This window comes from Sebastes fasciatus, chromosome 17, assembly GCF_043250625.1.
Source record: "Sebastes fasciatus isolate fSebFas1 chromosome 17, fSebFas1.pri, whole genome shotgun sequence".
Taxonomy (NCBI): Eukaryota; Metazoa; Chordata; class Actinopteri; order Perciformes; family Sebastidae; genus Sebastes; species Sebastes fasciatus.
Window position 1 is genome coordinate 23774303 of NC_133811.1, and position 17610 is coordinate 23791912.

At 39.2% G+C, this 17610-nt stretch overlaps 1 protein-coding gene across 1 annotated transcript; it reads left to right on the forward strand.

Moving 5' to 3' along the window:
• Positions 1-529: 529 nt before the first annotated feature.
• Positions 530-17187, forward strand: slc30a8 (solute carrier family 30 member 8). The gene is made up of 9 exons (XM_074613869.1): positions 530-1120; positions 5597-5769; positions 8799-8945; positions 10118-10271; positions 10477-10742; positions 10976-11088; positions 12340-12445; positions 12570-12704; positions 14682-17187. The coding sequence occupies exons 1-9, from the start codon at positions 1044-1046 to the stop codon at positions 14825-14827; spliced, it is 1317 nt and encodes a 438-aa protein (XP_074469970.1). The 5' UTR covers positions 530-1043; the 3' UTR covers positions 14828-17187.
• Positions 17188-17610: the final 423 nt, after the last annotated feature.

The following is a 17610-nucleotide window of genomic DNA, read 5'->3' on the forward strand; positions in this document are numbered from 1 at the left end:
ATAAAATGATAATATATAAAATGATAATTGATTTAATAAATTGTTTTCATTTACTAATTGTATTTATTTATATATTTATTTGAGGAAGCTTGAGGAAGCCTGGGATCAGAAATGAATGGACATGATAGTAAGGAAAGAGTGCTTACTTAACTATATTAAGTTAATATAGTTTAATATATATAATATAATACATATATATGTATATATATATATATATATTTATAAAATGATAATTGATTAAATAAATTAATTTTATGAAGATGTCAGCAGTAATATTTATTTATTTATGTATTTTTTATTTTTTTATTATTATTTTTTTTTATTTCATTTTTTTTTTCATTTTTTATTCACAATTTTTTTTATTTTCTAATTTTATTTATTTATTTATTTGAGGAAGCCTGGGATCAGAGATGAATGGCCTACTATAGTAGTGAAGGAGCGCACGGCACTACAGTGTGATGGTATTATTATCAGAGAGAGTACCGGGTGCTTAAAGAAGGTGGGCGGGTCCGGAGGTTATTTTTGTGGCTGAAGTGCCGCCCATGATCTGGATGAGCAGTGTGCACACATTCACTCACTCAAAGGGGGGTTTTTATCATCAACTTTTGATTGTATATTAACTTTTCCATGGACCTGCAGTCGGCTGCTTCACCTCACCAGTCTTTTGCTTAACTTGGTTTATTAAACCTCAACATTAACATCTCTCTACTCTGAATCCTCGGGCATGCACACATCATCATCATCATCAACATCATCTTCTGCTGCAGAAATGAAGCGCTGCAGGCGGCCATGTGTTTGCACACGCTTCACACACGCTCACAGGGCGGTCTGCATCACTTCCTCAGCTGTTTGCACCCTGTCTGCTTTCACAAGACCAGAGGATGACCGAGCAGCTCGGCTGGAAAACACTTCTGCAGAGGAAACCCAGCTTTCTTAGAACTACTTTTAAGTTACTTCTTTTTTTTGTTTTTTAAAACATTTTTTTGTTTTAATCTGGGCATTATATCGACTTTAAATCTGATATCCTCCACAAGAAGTCAGCCATGTTCCAAAAGAAGAAGGATCCAGAAAGATTGGTGCTGGTGACAGATGTGAGGACCTCATACACCACTTTATCAAGGTATGAACTTTTTATTCTTTTTTTTTTTAAGAAAGAGAGACATGACATTTCATTTATTTCACTTATCTAACAAAAACCCCCAAATAAAATAAAAGATAAGACAAAATAAAACTTTTTTATTCTTTTAATGTGCAGGCTACTGTAAGTCAAATTTGAATAGAATAACATGCATGTCTAATTTATTATCCTTTATCAAGATTTCTTATGCAGGCTCTTATGTTCATCTGGAATTCAGTGATTTATAGCCACAAATATCTGTGAAAATATGAAAAAAAATATTCTCAGTATAGTCCTTTTGCAGTTGTGCTGCAGGCACTGTTTGTCTCTTTGCTCACGGTCCCTTGTACTGTTTCTTGAGGCTGCTGTTTTTTTCACACGGTGCTGGTCTCTTGGTCTGCTGGTTTGACTGGCAGTGCGCAAAACATGCAGTTTAACTCGTGTCACACTCAAAAAAACACAGGGAGGTGTGCACACATGTTATTCACCTCTAAGCTTTATGTGGTGGTATTTATTTAACATCCCCATGTTGCTGTTGAAAGACATGATAATATTTCTGCAAATAGTCGTGTCCTGTTGAGGATTCAAATGAGCAGATCACTTTTGCTGTTTTGTTTTTTTTAACATTTAAGATGCCACTTAACAGTATCCTCAGTGACTTTTAAACAACTATACACACTAATTTCTAGTTTATTTCTATCCTAGTATAAAACGAACACACTTTAGCTTTAAAAAAGCTTCTTAAAAGTTTGTTTTTGTTTTCAAATATACAGCAATTTATTTGATTTATTTTAAACAATAGATACCATTTTATTCCAGTCTTGCACAACTGCATTTGATCCCCCTTGATCTGCAGTTATACTGTACGTATCTGGACACAGTAAACGCAACAAAAAGAGCTGTAGTATGAAAAATAAAGGTTATAGGGTGGGAATCACCAGAGGCCCCACAATACGATATTATCACGATACTTAAAGCTGAAGTAGGCGAGATTGGAGCAAATATGTTTAAAATATCGTGACAGAAGTACATGAAACAGGTAACCTGAAAAAAACCATGTGCCTCGGTGTCCTCAGGTGTCCTCCAATGCTCCTAACTGCATCTGCAAGATTTCACAGACCGGAAGAAAACAAGCAGTAAGAGCTGATCTGAGGTCTGCTGTCCAGCTGCCGTCTATGAGAGCCGGCTGTCAATCACTCGCGAACTCCGACCAAACAGTCAAACTAGGCAGCGCTGATCAAATATTAATCAATATTATGTTACGTTAATGCCTATTTCTCTCCTCAAATGTTTTCAGAATCATCTTGTAGTGTACGGTTTAGCTGTAAAAATGAGAAAGTTTGTGACGCTGACCCCATTGGGAAATCTGGTGAAGGAACGCCAAGTTCTGGTCACATGACTGGAGCACAGCCAATAGGAACGCTCTCTCAATGAAATTACCTGTGAATGGTCAAAGTCTCCCGTCACAGGTTACATCTTCTAAAGCCTGAAAACAGATCCATGAGGAGGTGTAGAAGTCTAGTTATCTCTCAGAACACTTGAATTACAAGATGCTGAAAGGTTATTATGGAATTTTTGCCGAATGATGCCAAAAATATCCTGCATACTGACACTTTAAGTCAATCTTATTACGATTTTTCTTGCGATATGCTGAGTATTGCGATAAGCTATATTGCGATATATTACCTTTTTTTCAACTGCAAATTATTATGCAGTTTGTCAGCATCTGTAATCTCTAATAAAATGCAGTGTTCACATATTCTGAGGTCAGAGGTCAAGGGACCCCTTTGGAAATGGTCATGACAGTTTTTCCTCACCAAAATTGTATGTAACTTTCGAGCGTTATTTTGCACAAGCTAACATGGTTGGTACCAATGGATTCCTTAAAGAACAAGCTGATTCAACTTAAAATCATTTGTAACCTGGCTGCCTTCAAATTTTGATTTAGGCAAGGTAAGAAACTTTGTTTGCACGTATATCGGCGTTGCTTAAACTTTTAGTTGGGGTGACAAAAGTGAAGCTAATAAAATAGTCCCACCAACTTTATTCTGTGGTGATGTTAATCATAAGAATGTGGAGCATGATATTATATAGTATAATGATATTATAGGTGCTGTATATGAAGGCAGTAAGCCCTACCATGCGGAAGCTAGTGAAGCTTTCAAATCACAGGCTATGGTATAGGGAGACCCAGACAAGGTCCTGAGCTTGAGTACAAGAAGCTCACTAATGCAAGATACAAGTATGCCATCCGCTTCATTTGTAAAAATGAGCAAGTCATGAGTGCTGATTCCATGACTAAGAAGGTATTGTGTAATAATGTCATTGATTTTTTGGAAAGAAGTGAGAGCTCTTAACAACAGTAAAACATCTCTGCCGTGCACTGTAAATGTTAAACATTGCTGAGTCATGGCGACAGCATTATAGTATGTTATTCAACTGTGTCAAAAGTGATTAATATAAGACAGATAATATTGAGAGTGATGATTCAACGGTGATTATGTCACATGAGGTATACGAAGCTATAAAGAAGCTGTCTGTTAATAAAGCAAGCGGCATAGACCGTATTAAATCTGAGCACCTTAAATATGCCAATCCGAGGAGAGCTCCTCTCCTTGCTATGTGTTTTACTGGTTTTAAGATCCATGGTGTGTTACCAGACTCCATGTTGTCTGTCCTGTTAGTTCCAGTAATTAAGGACAACGCTGGTAAAGTAGGCAGCCTAGATAACTAGAGGTCCATTGCTTTAGCCAGCGTTCTGTCAAAAGTCTCAGAAAGAATCCTGCTGGATAGATTAAATGAGTTTATTAACTCCACAGACAACCAGTTTTGATTTAAAGCTAAACAACACAGCACTGACCTGTGTATATATGCATTAAAGGAAATTGTAAACAAATATAGAGGTCAAAATTCATCAGTTCTTATGTGTTTTATTGATATTTTTTTATCACCAGACTATGCAAGTAAAATGGGGCAACAGTGTCTCAGCCCCATTTGTGGTGTCAGACAAGGGGGAGTTTTGTCCCCAGTTCGTTTTCATTTATATATTGATGATCTGTCCAAGCAATTGAAAGCTTTTAATACTGGGTGCATGGTTGGTAATACTTTAGTGAACCATATTATGTATGCAGATGATTTTGTGGTCTTTAGTCCAAGTAGCACTGGTCTTCAGCAGCTCCTCAATGTACAGTATGTTCTGTGTATGGTGTGGAATATGATATCCAACACAATGCCAGCAAGAGTGTAGTCTTGATCTGTCGAATGAAGGAGGACAAATGTCTAAAATTTCCAGACCTCAAATTGTCTGATAAAAATCTTTGTGACATTTCATTACTGAAGACATGACAGACGATGATGACATTTATAGGCAATGCCACGAGATTTGCATGTTCTCACGGAAGTATAGTCTGTGTTCAAATAGAGTGAAGAGGTCTCTGTTCAGACCATATTGTACACCGCTGTATACAGTACAGCCCATTTGTGGTCAAACTATAAAAAAAGCGAGTTTACAGAGACTTCAAGTCAGGTTACTTGTCAAGGTAATAGTTCATCTTACTTGCAATTTTAAGTCCACTCAAGAAATTGAACTGCGTAATTTGCCCACACAACTTAAGACAACAGAACTACATTAAATTGACTCACCAACATCAAAGAACATTCAAAATGCTATTTAATTTAATTTCAAAACAGACAGACAGTGGCCTTTTTGGTATGAATCAAACACGTGAGGTATAGCTGAATATTATGACAAATGCCATATTTAACATGCTTCTCTAGCTATTGACATTAATGGAACTGTATGCAATATAGCCGTTGTACTGCGGTTTTACCATACAAGAGGAAGTCAAGGCATAAAAGCTGAAATTGTGAAATATATAAGGAAGCATACTGCTTAACTTGAACTTGATATGTAGGTAGTTTAGAACATCTGCATTAAGTTTTTTTCTGTGACTTTTACAGGCATTTATCTTATTACCATAGGCCTTTTGTTGAGTGTTGTCACCATACAGTATGATGTATATGTGGGCATGCCCATGAAAACTTTTTGTATTGCCTCGAATGTATACTTCAGTCCTTTGGGATAGTCTATGTTAAGGCAGTAATGCAGACCCATCAGTGTTGCAAAGGCATTAGGAGCATCTCTTAGCTGGTGCAGAATGATGTGTTCCTCCAGTACAACAGCAACATTGACGGTCTCTTTTGCCAGCAACTCTTGCTCGCTTCCACCTTCCTCTGCAACAACGAGAAGGCCAATGTCCAGCCTCCAGTTGGAAGAGGAGGCTCCGAAATGGAGGACCAACTTGTTGATTTGTAGCAACGTTAATAGTTAAGCAGATACAAACACACTGTTGTGTGGGGATAATGTGTTGCACCCTAAACGACTGTTAAAGCGTCACGATCATAAAGATATTGCTCACCTTCACTTCTCTGTTATCCTCCATCACTTCACTGCATTTATTCTGATTTCTCTTAATGCAGGTCCAGCATTCCCAACCAGGAGACGTTGCAGATAGACGGCTCTGATGGCGTCAAGCATTGCCATGACAACAGCCGTGCACAGGAGGACCGGGAGCGAGAGAAGAAAGTCGCCAGGAGGAGGTTGTACGTGGTCTCTGTCATCTGCCTGGTTTTCATGATCTGTGAAGTCATCGGTGAGTCCTTGTTGTTCTCACTTTTCTTTAATGTTGAATCCCTTATTCATCTCTCTCTAGGGCTTATTTTCTTTTTCATATTTTGTTTTCCATAGTGATGCACCGATTGCAAAATTCTGGGCCGATACTGATACTGATGTTTAAAATAACAATGTGGCTGATAGCTGATACTGATGTTTTTGTTCCCCTTTTTGTGCCAAGGAAACTAAGACCTCTTCGTTATAAAAAATAACTGAGCTAATATAACCTTCTTTCACATGAAAAAGATTATTTAAAAAAAACAAAAACTGCTTCAAAAGCCTTTTCAGCTGCTATACAACTACATACTCAATGAGAAGATTGTTTCAGTACTTACACAACCTAACAAAACTATTTGTTAAACAGAAATTAAATGTATATGTAAAAGTGATTAGAAACATAAGCATAAGAGACCCATTTTAGCATTTTTATTTTTTTATCAGTCCAAGAGACTGCTACGGACTGCTACACGGGCTGCTCCACGGGCTGCTTCATGGGCTGCATGGCATGAAGGATGTTCCCATTGTAACGTACTTTTATATGTAAACAAACCACACATGCGCCCGCCGCCAGTCGTCATGCCCAGAGTCGTGTCCAGCCAGTGGCGTCTTCTCCAAATCAGCAGCTGGTTACTGTTGTCCGAGACCGACCGCAAATAACCCAACACAACATTTAACATTTAACATATAGCAAAAGTACTGATGTTCGGCCGATAAATATGTGCATCCCTAGTTTTCCATAAACAACATAAATAATATGATGCTTTTTCAGACTATAATGCTTGATGATTAGCCGTTAAGAGGTTCTGATATAGATAGATAGATATTATGTTAGAAATATAGATATTCACTCTAAATTTGATAGTTTGTTTTGGATGGCTGCTACAGAGCTACTGTGGAGAGTGAACAGTATTTGCATTCTCAGTCACACTGGTTTGGCAACACAAACACCCTTAAGGGACTCCTCTCACCCTATTTGAAGAGCAAAGAGCAAAACAGCAAAGATCAAAACATTGCCGAACAGAGGAGTCCCTCACCCTATTTGCTTCCTCTTGAAATCCCTCCAGTATAGAATAAGACTCCAGAGTTTCAGGTGTAGGACATCTAGCACACATCCTGAGGCTGTTAAATACTTAAACTTGAAGCATTATGTGTAAGCACATATGTTACATTAACCTACATCTTGAACTTGATCCCATATTTGCTACTGATGTTTCTACCCCGCGGACCACCCCCAATATGCCAATAAGCACTGACATTTTCATTTTAGGTTTATTAATTGAGATTATTATTTATGCGACTAGCATGGACGAGGAAGTAGGTGTTCTGCAGCACCTTCTAAAACAAACAACCATCAGTTGATAAACTTAGTGTTTAAGTTAGTGATAAAACTATAGTGTTTTCTCTTTTCTTCCTTTGATAAAGGGTACAATATGTGTGTGGTACACAAGTAGGCTATTTGTGGTGGGAAGAGGATTGTTTATCTGTTTATTATCATATTCATTTGTCCGTTATTCCTTGTGAAGCAGACTCTATCGCACATGACAACATTGAGGAGAGACAGAGAGGACAGAAGTGTAGACGTGATACAAAATCTTTCTGTGATCATGAAGCCTGATGTCCGATTCTCAGGTTTCTCAGTGAACTCAGTAACTACGCTGCTACTGAAGTCTCTACTAACAGTGACAGCTGACTCGCATGAATGGGTCCAGTGCGAGTTGCATGCGTATCGGCAGGTCCGTGTTATATACAGTACATCTGGTGCATGAATCTGGTCACATCTCTCGTCCAGACGCCGTCTCACTACCTCTTCGTCTCCTTGCATTTCTTGCACTCATAGAAGTAGAGTTCCTTTTTTTTTTGCCTTGGTGGCCAAAATTGCATTCAGGGGATACTTTTAGCAGCAGCGCTGTTGAATGCATATACGGGAAACATTGTTAGAATCAGGCAACGTTCTGTACAACTGATCCCAAATCAGCAGCCAGGAACAACTTCAAACAAGTGCAAGACTTCAAAGAAGTGGATTCGAGACTGAGACCGGATTGGAGTACTACAACACTGCATATCTGAGTGTCTATTTGCACCTGAGTGAGAATATAGTCACACGGCAGCTATTGGCTATTTACTCAAGTTAAATATGATAATTGATTTAACAATGGTTAGCTATCTAATAGTAGTATAAAGAGAAGATGAATGGTTTAAAGTTACCCAGAGGACAAAGGTCTGAGTCCTGTGAGAAGCATGTTTTTACACTTTATTTTCAGTCCCAGTTTGGTTAGGTTTAGGCAACAAAACTACATGGTTAGGTTTAGGAAAAATGTACATACAGTACATATACAGTATCTAATATGTGCGAGTCGGGTAGAAATAGTATTTTTGGCTACAAACACCTAGGTGCTTGTCTCTGCCATACTATACACCTGGGTTTAAATAGCCACATTGGCTCTGCAAATAGTATTGTTGGCTACTGACGTCTGGGTGCTAATAGCATCTGCCTTTTAAATATTTTTATTTTACTTGTGTGTGTTTCTTGTCTGTTTTTAAGAGCTGCACTGAGGCAAATTCCCCATCGACTGTGTTGACATGGCAATAAAGTATTGAAGTGAATCAGGACTTTACTGTTTTTAAGACATTTATTCTCTCATTCACATACTTTTCCATCTCACTATTTGACCTTTTCTCCATTCTTGACCTTTGTCTTTCCTCTGTCTTCGTCTCCTTCCACTTCCTCTTTTCTCTATTTTTTTTAGCCAAAATTTAGTACAGACATTCACGGTTCCTTGATGATGAATCTTAATTGCTTTGGTGTCCATATAGCGTATAGTATTAGTCCAATACTTTGGTTAATTCAATTAAACCAAGATATATTCCGTTATTAAATTCTTGTGGCTTACTCAGTTCTTCAAACTTCTTTTTTTTTTATTTCTTTTTTTATCCCACAAGTATCAATCTAGCATTTCAGCAGTATGATAGTATAATATTTCTATTAATTTATTGTCTCTCCTTCTGCAGGTGGGTATTTTGCAGGCAGTCTTGCGGTGATGACAGACGCTGCCCACCTACTTGCGGACTTGGTCAGCTTCCTCATCAGCCTGCTGTCCCTCTGGCTCTCCTCCAGACCTGCCACACACAAGCTCAGCTATGGCTGGCATCGTGCAGGTACAGTAGTGACGTTTATCTGTACGAATGCAGGATTTGCAACTTTATTTGTATTAATATATTCAGGCAAAAAGAGTGGGTTGACATAGGCAACATAATACCTGTAAAGGAACAGGGTCCAAACCGGTGAAAATATTCTAAATACAGCTTACACTGATAATGATTTTTTTAGGTGAGCCTTTCTTTTAGGTGGCTAAAATACGTTTTGCTGTCGGTCCCGTCCACAGCAGTACACTGCTTTGCTTTCTTGCAGTAACTCCTATCTGCTTCTGTCATCTACTGTAGGTAATACACTGACTATGGTTAAGTAGTTTAGTCTGGTGATTAGAGCTGAACCAGTAATTGGTCGACCGCTACACTTGAATGTGGTGTGTACAGTTTTCCTCCAGAGTCTTGTCACTTAAAGAAACAGTCTGTAGTATTTAGGGAGATTTATTGGAAGAAATGGAATATATCAATATGTACGTATTAAAGCTTCAGTAGGCAACAATTGTTTGGCATCATTTGGGCAAAAAAATCCATAATAACCTTTCAGCATATTGTAATTCAAGTGTTCTGAGAGAAAACTAGACTTCTGCACGTCCTCATAGCTCTGTTTTCAGGCTTTAATAATTCTAGCCGGTGACGGAAGACTTTGACCAATCACAGGTCATTTCAGAGAGAGAGCGTTCCTATTGGCTGTGCTTCGGCTAGTGGGCGGTGCTTGGTATTTCCTCAACTGATCTCATCAACATGGCTCACAAACGTTCTCATTTTACAACTTAATAGTACACTACAAGATGATTCTGAAGACATTTGAGGTGAGAAATAGGCATTACAGTAACAGAATATTGATTCATATTTGATCAGCGCTGCCTAGTTTGATCGGAGTTTGCGAGTGATTGACAGCTGCTCAGAGGCGGCAGCTCGTCTCTGATTGGTTGTTTTGCTCCGGTCTATGAAATCTTGAAGATGCCGTTAGGAGCACCGCAGGACACATGAGGACTCAGAGGAACATGATTTTTTTTCAGATTACCTGTCTCATGCACTCTTGTTAAGATATAGTGACTGTTTCGTAAAAATAACCTTTTATAATCATATTTCTTCTTTGTGTCATCTCGAGCAGCTTCCAGTCAATATTTGACCACAGTTGTTGTTGATGTATTTCCCTCCTCATCTCTTCTTCCATGCAGAGATTCTGGGTGCTCTGCTGTCAATTTTCACCATCTGGCTGGTAACCGGAGTGCTGGTTTACCTGGCTGTGAGGCGCCTCATCAACAATGACTACACCATCGAGGGCACTATCATGCTCATTACCTCTGGTTGTGCTGTGTTGGCAAATATTGTGTGAGTAAAATAAACACTCGGTATTCATTTATACTGCTTTTATCAGCGCCTCAGTGCGTCTTTGAATATTTTTGATTTAATTTAAGCTGACACAGAGAAGAGGGCAATAATAAATCTGCTTTCATGGACTCTTGAAGAAGTCTGTGTTGTATCTCAGAGCTGATTAGTTTGATATTTGAAAATACTTTGTTCCTCCTCTCAAAAGCATGGCCCTCGTCCTTCACCAGTCCGGACACGGACACAGTCACGGGGGTCTCAGCTCATCACACGGACACAGTCACGGCGGTCAGCGCTCAAACGGGCATGGCCACAGTCACGGGGGTGTCAGCTCAAACGGGCACGGCCACAGTCACGGCGGTCTCGGCTCACAGGGGCACGGCCACAGCCACAAGAATGGAAACGAACACAGTCAAGCCTTAACCCACTCAAACCATGACCATGCAGACGCGGAGCAAAACAGGGCTAATCATGGTATGTTCCTAGTATACACGTCATTATTTTGTCATTTTCTTCTCAAATATGATTAGCGTTGGCCATGAAACAATGTTAATTGTTTAATCCCCCAAAGCACAGTATGCTGTAGTATAGTCACACTGTGGGGGGCATTAGAAGCCATTATAATTGCATTATAATGTAATGGATTGTAATCCAATGTATAATTTATCTTTAGAGCATGGATCTTACTGAATTACTTTTTTTTTCAGACAGGAGGCCTCAGCGGAACAACGCCAGTGTGCGAGCGGCCTTTGTCCACGTGTTGGGAGATCTTCTCCAGAGCGTCAGCGTGTTCATCAGCGCCATCATTATCTTCTTCAAGGTTAGGAGTCTCTCTAGGGTGCGCCCAAAGTGTGGGAAGTCTTACAGAGTGAAACCCATGTGAGTGAAGAGTAGGTGTGAAATACATAAAGACATTTTAGAATTGGGTAAATAAACTTTATGACAGGTAAACTTGTTTTTATGCCTCCACGCCAGCGACAGCCGTGGCCAAAGGCATTATGTGTACTTACATTATTTGTCCATCCGTTCGGCCTGTTCAGTCTCTGAACTGACTTGATTTTGGAGGTCAAAGAGGGAATAAATACAATTTTGCAACTTTTCAAGCTTTATATTAAGTTTTCCAATAGATTAAAAAAAACAACATAATGAAACCCAAGACATCACATTACAGTAGATTAATGAAGAACAGGTAACAAAAAAAATATGGGCACATAAAGTAGCTAATCCAAGTTAAATAATCCAAACCAATAAACTAAGGGAAAAACAAAAGACAAAAGGAGGCAAAAAATATAAATAAAACAACATAAATGGAGTAACATTTTCGTTAATTATAAATAGTAGCAATATTATATACTGTGTATTATTATATATTTGCATTCTGTAATGCTTCTTGCTTTATATACATTAAAAGATGAGGCCAAACGTCTTAAAAATTATCTTAGTAATTTTAAGTATTTACAATTAGAGATTCAAAAGTCTACTTCGATTAAAGATAAAGTTAAACCAGTTCTTTCCTCGATAATGTGTTATCAGTTATTACGTCATAGTGACGGGGCGTTAAAAAAATCTGATAATAAAATTTACTAATGAGGAAATTAGAAATAAGCGGATGTTATTTTGATTATCATCAGTGTTTTGGCTTAAATCTGGTTTCTGTTGGTGTGAGACTACTGCAGCATACAGCACTGTAGCTCTCATTTATTAATTCCTGCATTATTTTTAGCTTCCACCGCTCCGTATTTCTCAGTGCTAAAAACACACTCGCCCTTGAGAAATGTTGAATAACACAAGGCTGTGTGCAGGAGAGATGGTGCCGTATTTTCTGTCCACAAGCTGTTTTGTTGCTCGGTGTCTGTCTGCAGAATGGATTTTACCCTCCCCGGGCAGCCATTACTGCAAAAGTTATGAGTCTCTCTTACATAAGAAATACTAAATCAATTGTCAATGTCCTGTGTCCCTTTGGTATTATAACCATTACTGAAAAAAAATACTTTCAGATACTTAAGTTTAAACCTTTGATGTCTTTGCCAGGATCAAATCTACAATTTTCTGTGTTATTTGTTTCTTTCAGCCAGAATATAAGATGGCTGACCCCATCTGTACCTTCCTGTTCTCCATATTTGTCTTGTGCACCACCATCACCATCATGAAGGATATTCTTGTTGTCCTGATGGAAGGTGAGACTCTCATTCCCTGGCCATAAAAACAATGACAACATACAGTGTTTGCAGCTCCCTTGTCTCGCTCTGTCTGACTGCTTCTATCTGTCTTACATTTTCCTCCCTTTCATCTACGACTCAGGCGCTCCAACAGGAGTGAATTACGGCGAGGTGCGGGATGGGCTGCTAGCAGTGAAGGGGGTAAAGGCGGTCCACAACCTTCACATCTGGGCCCTCACCATGAACCAGACTGTACTGACTGCACACGTAGCCATAGGTGAGAAGAAACTGCCAGGCTACAATGCAAACATATGAGCTGTCTACACGATTTTTTTTAATTGGTGCCACTTGTAACCAGTTGTCATGAAGGAGTCAGTGGGCGCATCGACTATACAAGATTCTAGATACTTTTATTGTCAGTGTAGGCATACAACAACGATGAACGTTGAGACGTTGTAGGCATCAGTCAGTAGTGCATCAGAGACGTAGTAGGCATCAGTCCAAGGATTGGTACGTGATGTCACAGTCATACGGGAGTGCTTCTGTTGGCTAAACATACACGCCGTGTATGGCGGTGGGGTCAATTTCAAATAAATACTATTTATTTAATTCCTCTCTCCTTGGTCGGGAGGTCAGAGTGTCTCTCGGAGTGTCCCTCTTTTGACATTATTGGGTTGGAGTCCTGTCAAGGGGAGCCACCGTTATCTGTACAGCTGTGTCTGTAGTGGGGACCATAGAGCCAGTCGCTGGGGCAACCAGGGTCAGAGATGCCAGAGGAACCGAGTAAGTCAAAACATGATAAGGGTAAATCATTGAGCACCAGGGAGGAAGGGCAGAGTTGTGAGGCCTTCATGCAGAGAGCACATCAATGGTGGAGACCTGACAATTGCTCCTTGATCAAGCTTCAATAAACTTAAATGTAAGACATCTACAGCTCTGGGGCCTCTTGCTTCCTGTTGACTGAGTTAACCTGAGTATCAGAAATTCCACAACACCTATAAATTCAAAAGTTAGGCACGCCAGTGCAACAATGTAAAAAGTTACATAGCAACTGACTGAAAGATCAACTAACATTACTTGCATGAGGTCTAGCTGGATAAACTGGATCTACATCATGTTACTGGTATGTGAATCATTACAATGAAGACAGTGTGTACCACTTGGCACACTGCTGGAGGTAAAAAATAGCCCTGGGGTGAAGCAAAGTGAAGATTGAGGGGGGGGGGGACGACGACACATAGTAAGCGGAGGGGTGGGGGGTGGGGACTGGATGTCCTTCCCCTTCCCGCAAGGACGTGTATGTTTAGCCAACAGAAACACTTCCGTATGACGATGACATCAAGTAAGTAAGTAAGTAAGACTTACTTAGTACCAAGAGAAGTAAGTACCAAGTTCGTTGTAGTTCCTTGGACTGATGCCCACAACGCCTCTGTAGTAAGGAATGCAGATACGCAAGCTTGTGTCCTTCCCCTGGAAAACACTTCACTTCCTGCATTCTAGTGAATTTTTCTGCATCAATTTATGGTGTTAATGTCTTTTATTTATGTAAAGGAAAACATGCGCCAGGTGACAATTCAAGATATAAACATATTATCAAAGACTGTATATAAGAAGTGGACGGAGTCACCGTGACGTCACCCATTGGTTTGTGGGCTGCCGTCACCATCTTTGTTTTTGGATGTCGCCATCTTGGCGGTCAGAGCTAAGTACAACTGAACACTGAATAAGATATTTTTAGGCAACCAAAAGGTTATAATTAACTTTCATGAAATGAAAACACACTGTGAAAGGGTTAAAGTTCTAAGACGAAAACACAGAAAAAGCATCCCCTGCTTTATGGTCTATTTGACTCTAAATGGGTCCATAATTTACGAAATGAACATCATGCTGTATTGAAGAAGACTTGAAACTAGCGATTGAGACCATAAACTCATGTTTACAATGTTTACTGAGGTAATAAATCCATAAGTTTTTTTTAAAATGTAAAATCTTAATTTGAAAAGTAACTAGTAATGCTGTCAGATAAATGTAGCGGAGTTAAAAGTAAAATATTTGTACAATATTATTTGTAGTGGAGTAGAAGTATAGTAGAAGTACTTCAGAATTGTACTTTTATACAGTACTCGAGTTAAAGTACTTTGTAATAGCGTGCCTCTGGACGTTTTTCTCTTTTCTTTGCTGAAATTGTTTTTAAGGCACACATATTCAGTATAAATACACTGACATTTCCTTTGTCTTCCTCTCCTCTCCACAGACGAGACAGTGGATGCCCAGACTGTCCTAAGAGAAATGACACAGGCTTGTTTCTCCTCCTACAACTTCCACGCCATTACGATTCAAATGGAGAGACAGGCCAACCTGAAGCCTGGATGTACTCTGTGTGAGGAGCCCAAGAAGTAGGAATCCAAGCTATGCTTTAACTGCTGCTGTAACCTCTGCACTGCTCCTTGGACCCTGAGGTCTTATGTTTTTTACTGTGACCTTATTGCCAAAGTCATACTGTATGTCTGTGCTTTATGTGCATTTGTGTTGACATTCCCAAAGAAATATTTATATTGAAATAAGAATGAGCATGTGCCTGAATGAAAGGCAAGCTAGCTCAGGATTTAAATTATTTTAGAAGAAAAGTTCCCTATCCACACCCTCCTCCTGTGTGAAGTTTGAACTTGTCTAAAACTTGAAAATTCTGGAGATGTCTTTGCTTATTAAGTGTATTTATGTTGAAATATAAATCACAATGCACCGTATAAACTATAGAATGTATATAGGAAGTGGACGTAGTCACCGTGACGTCACCGATTGATGCGTCGACTACGGTTTTGATGCCTCGAGTTTGGCATTTTGGCCGTCGCCATCTTGGTTTTTGCAAGCAGAAGTAACACGAGAGGGTGGAGCTGAGTACAACCGAGCGCTGAATAGAGTGCTCCAGGGATGACGTATTTTTGTAGGCCAACCAGGAAGATAGCATCGCACTGGGTTCCCTCGACAAAAAGACGATGGGATTTCTCCATTGGGTTTTTGGATTAGTGCAGAAAATAAGCTCTGTGGCAAACAAACGTTTATGATACTTACGCATTTTGTTCAGCAAGATCATTTTCACAAATGAACACCACTTTTGGGATTTTTCAAGTGTAAATGCAATCGTCAGAATTAAAAAGCTAACGTGAGGCTATAAACAAACTACACAACGATCGCACGAGTAAACACAACGAGGCTGTAAAGGCGGACGAGGCAGCGTGATGAAGTTTAGTAGTCTCATTTAGCCACTTGTTAGCAACCGCCTTTTTAAATACACGTAAAGGCTTCAAAATTCACGAGTAGGGTATTTATTGATGTATTTTATGTCGTAGAACAAAACGTTAAAATCTCTTAAGCATGTGTTAACCACAGACCTCATTTCAGGCATCTAACTAAAAACCCATTAAAAAAAACCATTAACTTCCACATGAGGGAACTGGAAGTACTAAAATACTAACAAATTTCCGGGTTTTAGGACTCATTCCTGTAAGACATTTTTAGGCGACCAAAATGTTACAATTAACTTTCACAAACTGTGGAGGTGTTAAAGATCTAAGACAAAAACACGGACAACTCCCAGACCGCACAACGCCATGGTAGCGACCTATCAATCCCAAGGTAGCCACGCCCTAAAGCATCCCCTGCTTTATGGTCTGTTTGACTCTAAATGGGACCATAATTTACTAAATGAACATCATGCTGTATTGAAGAAGACTTGAAACTAGTGATTGAAACCATAAACTCATGTTTACAATGTTTACTGAGGGAATAAATCAAGTGAGAAGTAGGCTCATTTTCTCATAGACTTCTATACAATCACACTTCTTTTTGCAACCAGAGGAGTCGCCCCCTGCTGGATATTAGAGAGAATGCAAGTTTAAGGCACTTCAGCATTGGCTTCCCTTTTCAGAAATGTAGGTTGCCCACTGGTATAAACTGTTCATCCTATCAATGTATATATGTTATATGATTGAGTAAGTGTTCATTTATACGTCTACTAAGGGCATAGGTTTTGTTTCAACATGCAAATTTAGCGGGCGTCCTGGTGGTCCTCCCACAGGAAAATTTGAGCGTCAAACACTTAATTTCCAGAATTCTTGGAATTTTTATGCACCCATTTATGGTGTAAATGTCTTCATTTATGTAAAGGAAAAATTCAGGTGGCGGGTGACAATTCACAATATAAAAATATAATGGGCTCTTTTTTTTGTTTTATTATATGTCAGTGATAAATGTATTAATTTGAATTAATTTATAAACACCTGGACTTCAGTAGCTCATCCCACATCTGTGTTCTCTGAGAAGTCGTGATATTTTGAGAAAAAAAAATATTACTATAATAAAAAGTCATAATTTAATGAGAATATAGTTATAATATTTTAAGAAAAAATCGACCTGCCCTATAGTCTGCTATACTTGGACGTCTCCTCACTGCACATTTTAACTACTGTGTTTACATTGTGACCTTATGTGAAGCATTCGCACCAATACGAAAGTACTGTTTATTTGAGCATTACCTACTGTATGAACCTAAATCACAGGATACAGCCATTTGCACACAAATTGGTATGTAAATATAGATCACTAAATATATTTCTATGCATTGACTATTTCTTACCAGCGTCCTCAGAAGTACTGTATGTGGAGAGCACATCACGTGTATTTTAACACAAGTGTCTTTCTGCTGCCTTTGTACAGTTGTATGGTGGAATGAATTATTCAATAAAATATTCCTTTTCAAATACTCTTGTCGCATGAGTCTTGCTTTCAAAGTCTGATTTACAATGTCATAAAAATCCTTCATGATGCTGTATCCATTTAACCCTTTTACTGCCAACACCAGCTCCTCTGTTGCTGGGCAACAAGCTCACAAATGGATCCATTGTCTTGAGGGGCATGTTGATCCCTGTTAACGGCCACCCACCTCCTTGACCTTCAGCCAGTTTGTGTGATTCTTTTTTTTTTTTTTTGTGTACCTAGGCGGCCATTTTGGGGCGCTAGGGGCTTCTGACACGTTACTGACACTGAAGTGTTAACGGCTCGTTTGACCTTCTTCTCTCCGGCTGTTTCCTGCAGTAAGAGCTTTAAGTGTCCTGAGCTACAGTAGCACGGTCAAGGGCATCATTAATAACAACTGACACTGCTGGCCGGTGCCCACTTACTTT

Coding starts and splice junctions, on each gene's coding strand:
- slc30a8 (XM_074613869.1), top strand. CDS start 1,044: ATGTTCCAAAAGAAGAAGGATCCAGAAAGATTGGTGCTGGTGACAGAT. Junction 11,089..12,339: donor CCATCATTATCTTCTTCAAG/GTTAGGAGTCTC, acceptor TGTTTCTTTCAG/CCAGAATATAAGATGGCTGA. Junction 12,705..14,681: donor GACTGCACACGTAGCCATAG/GTGAGAAGAAAC, acceptor TCCTCTCCACAG/ACGAGACAGTGGATGCCCAG.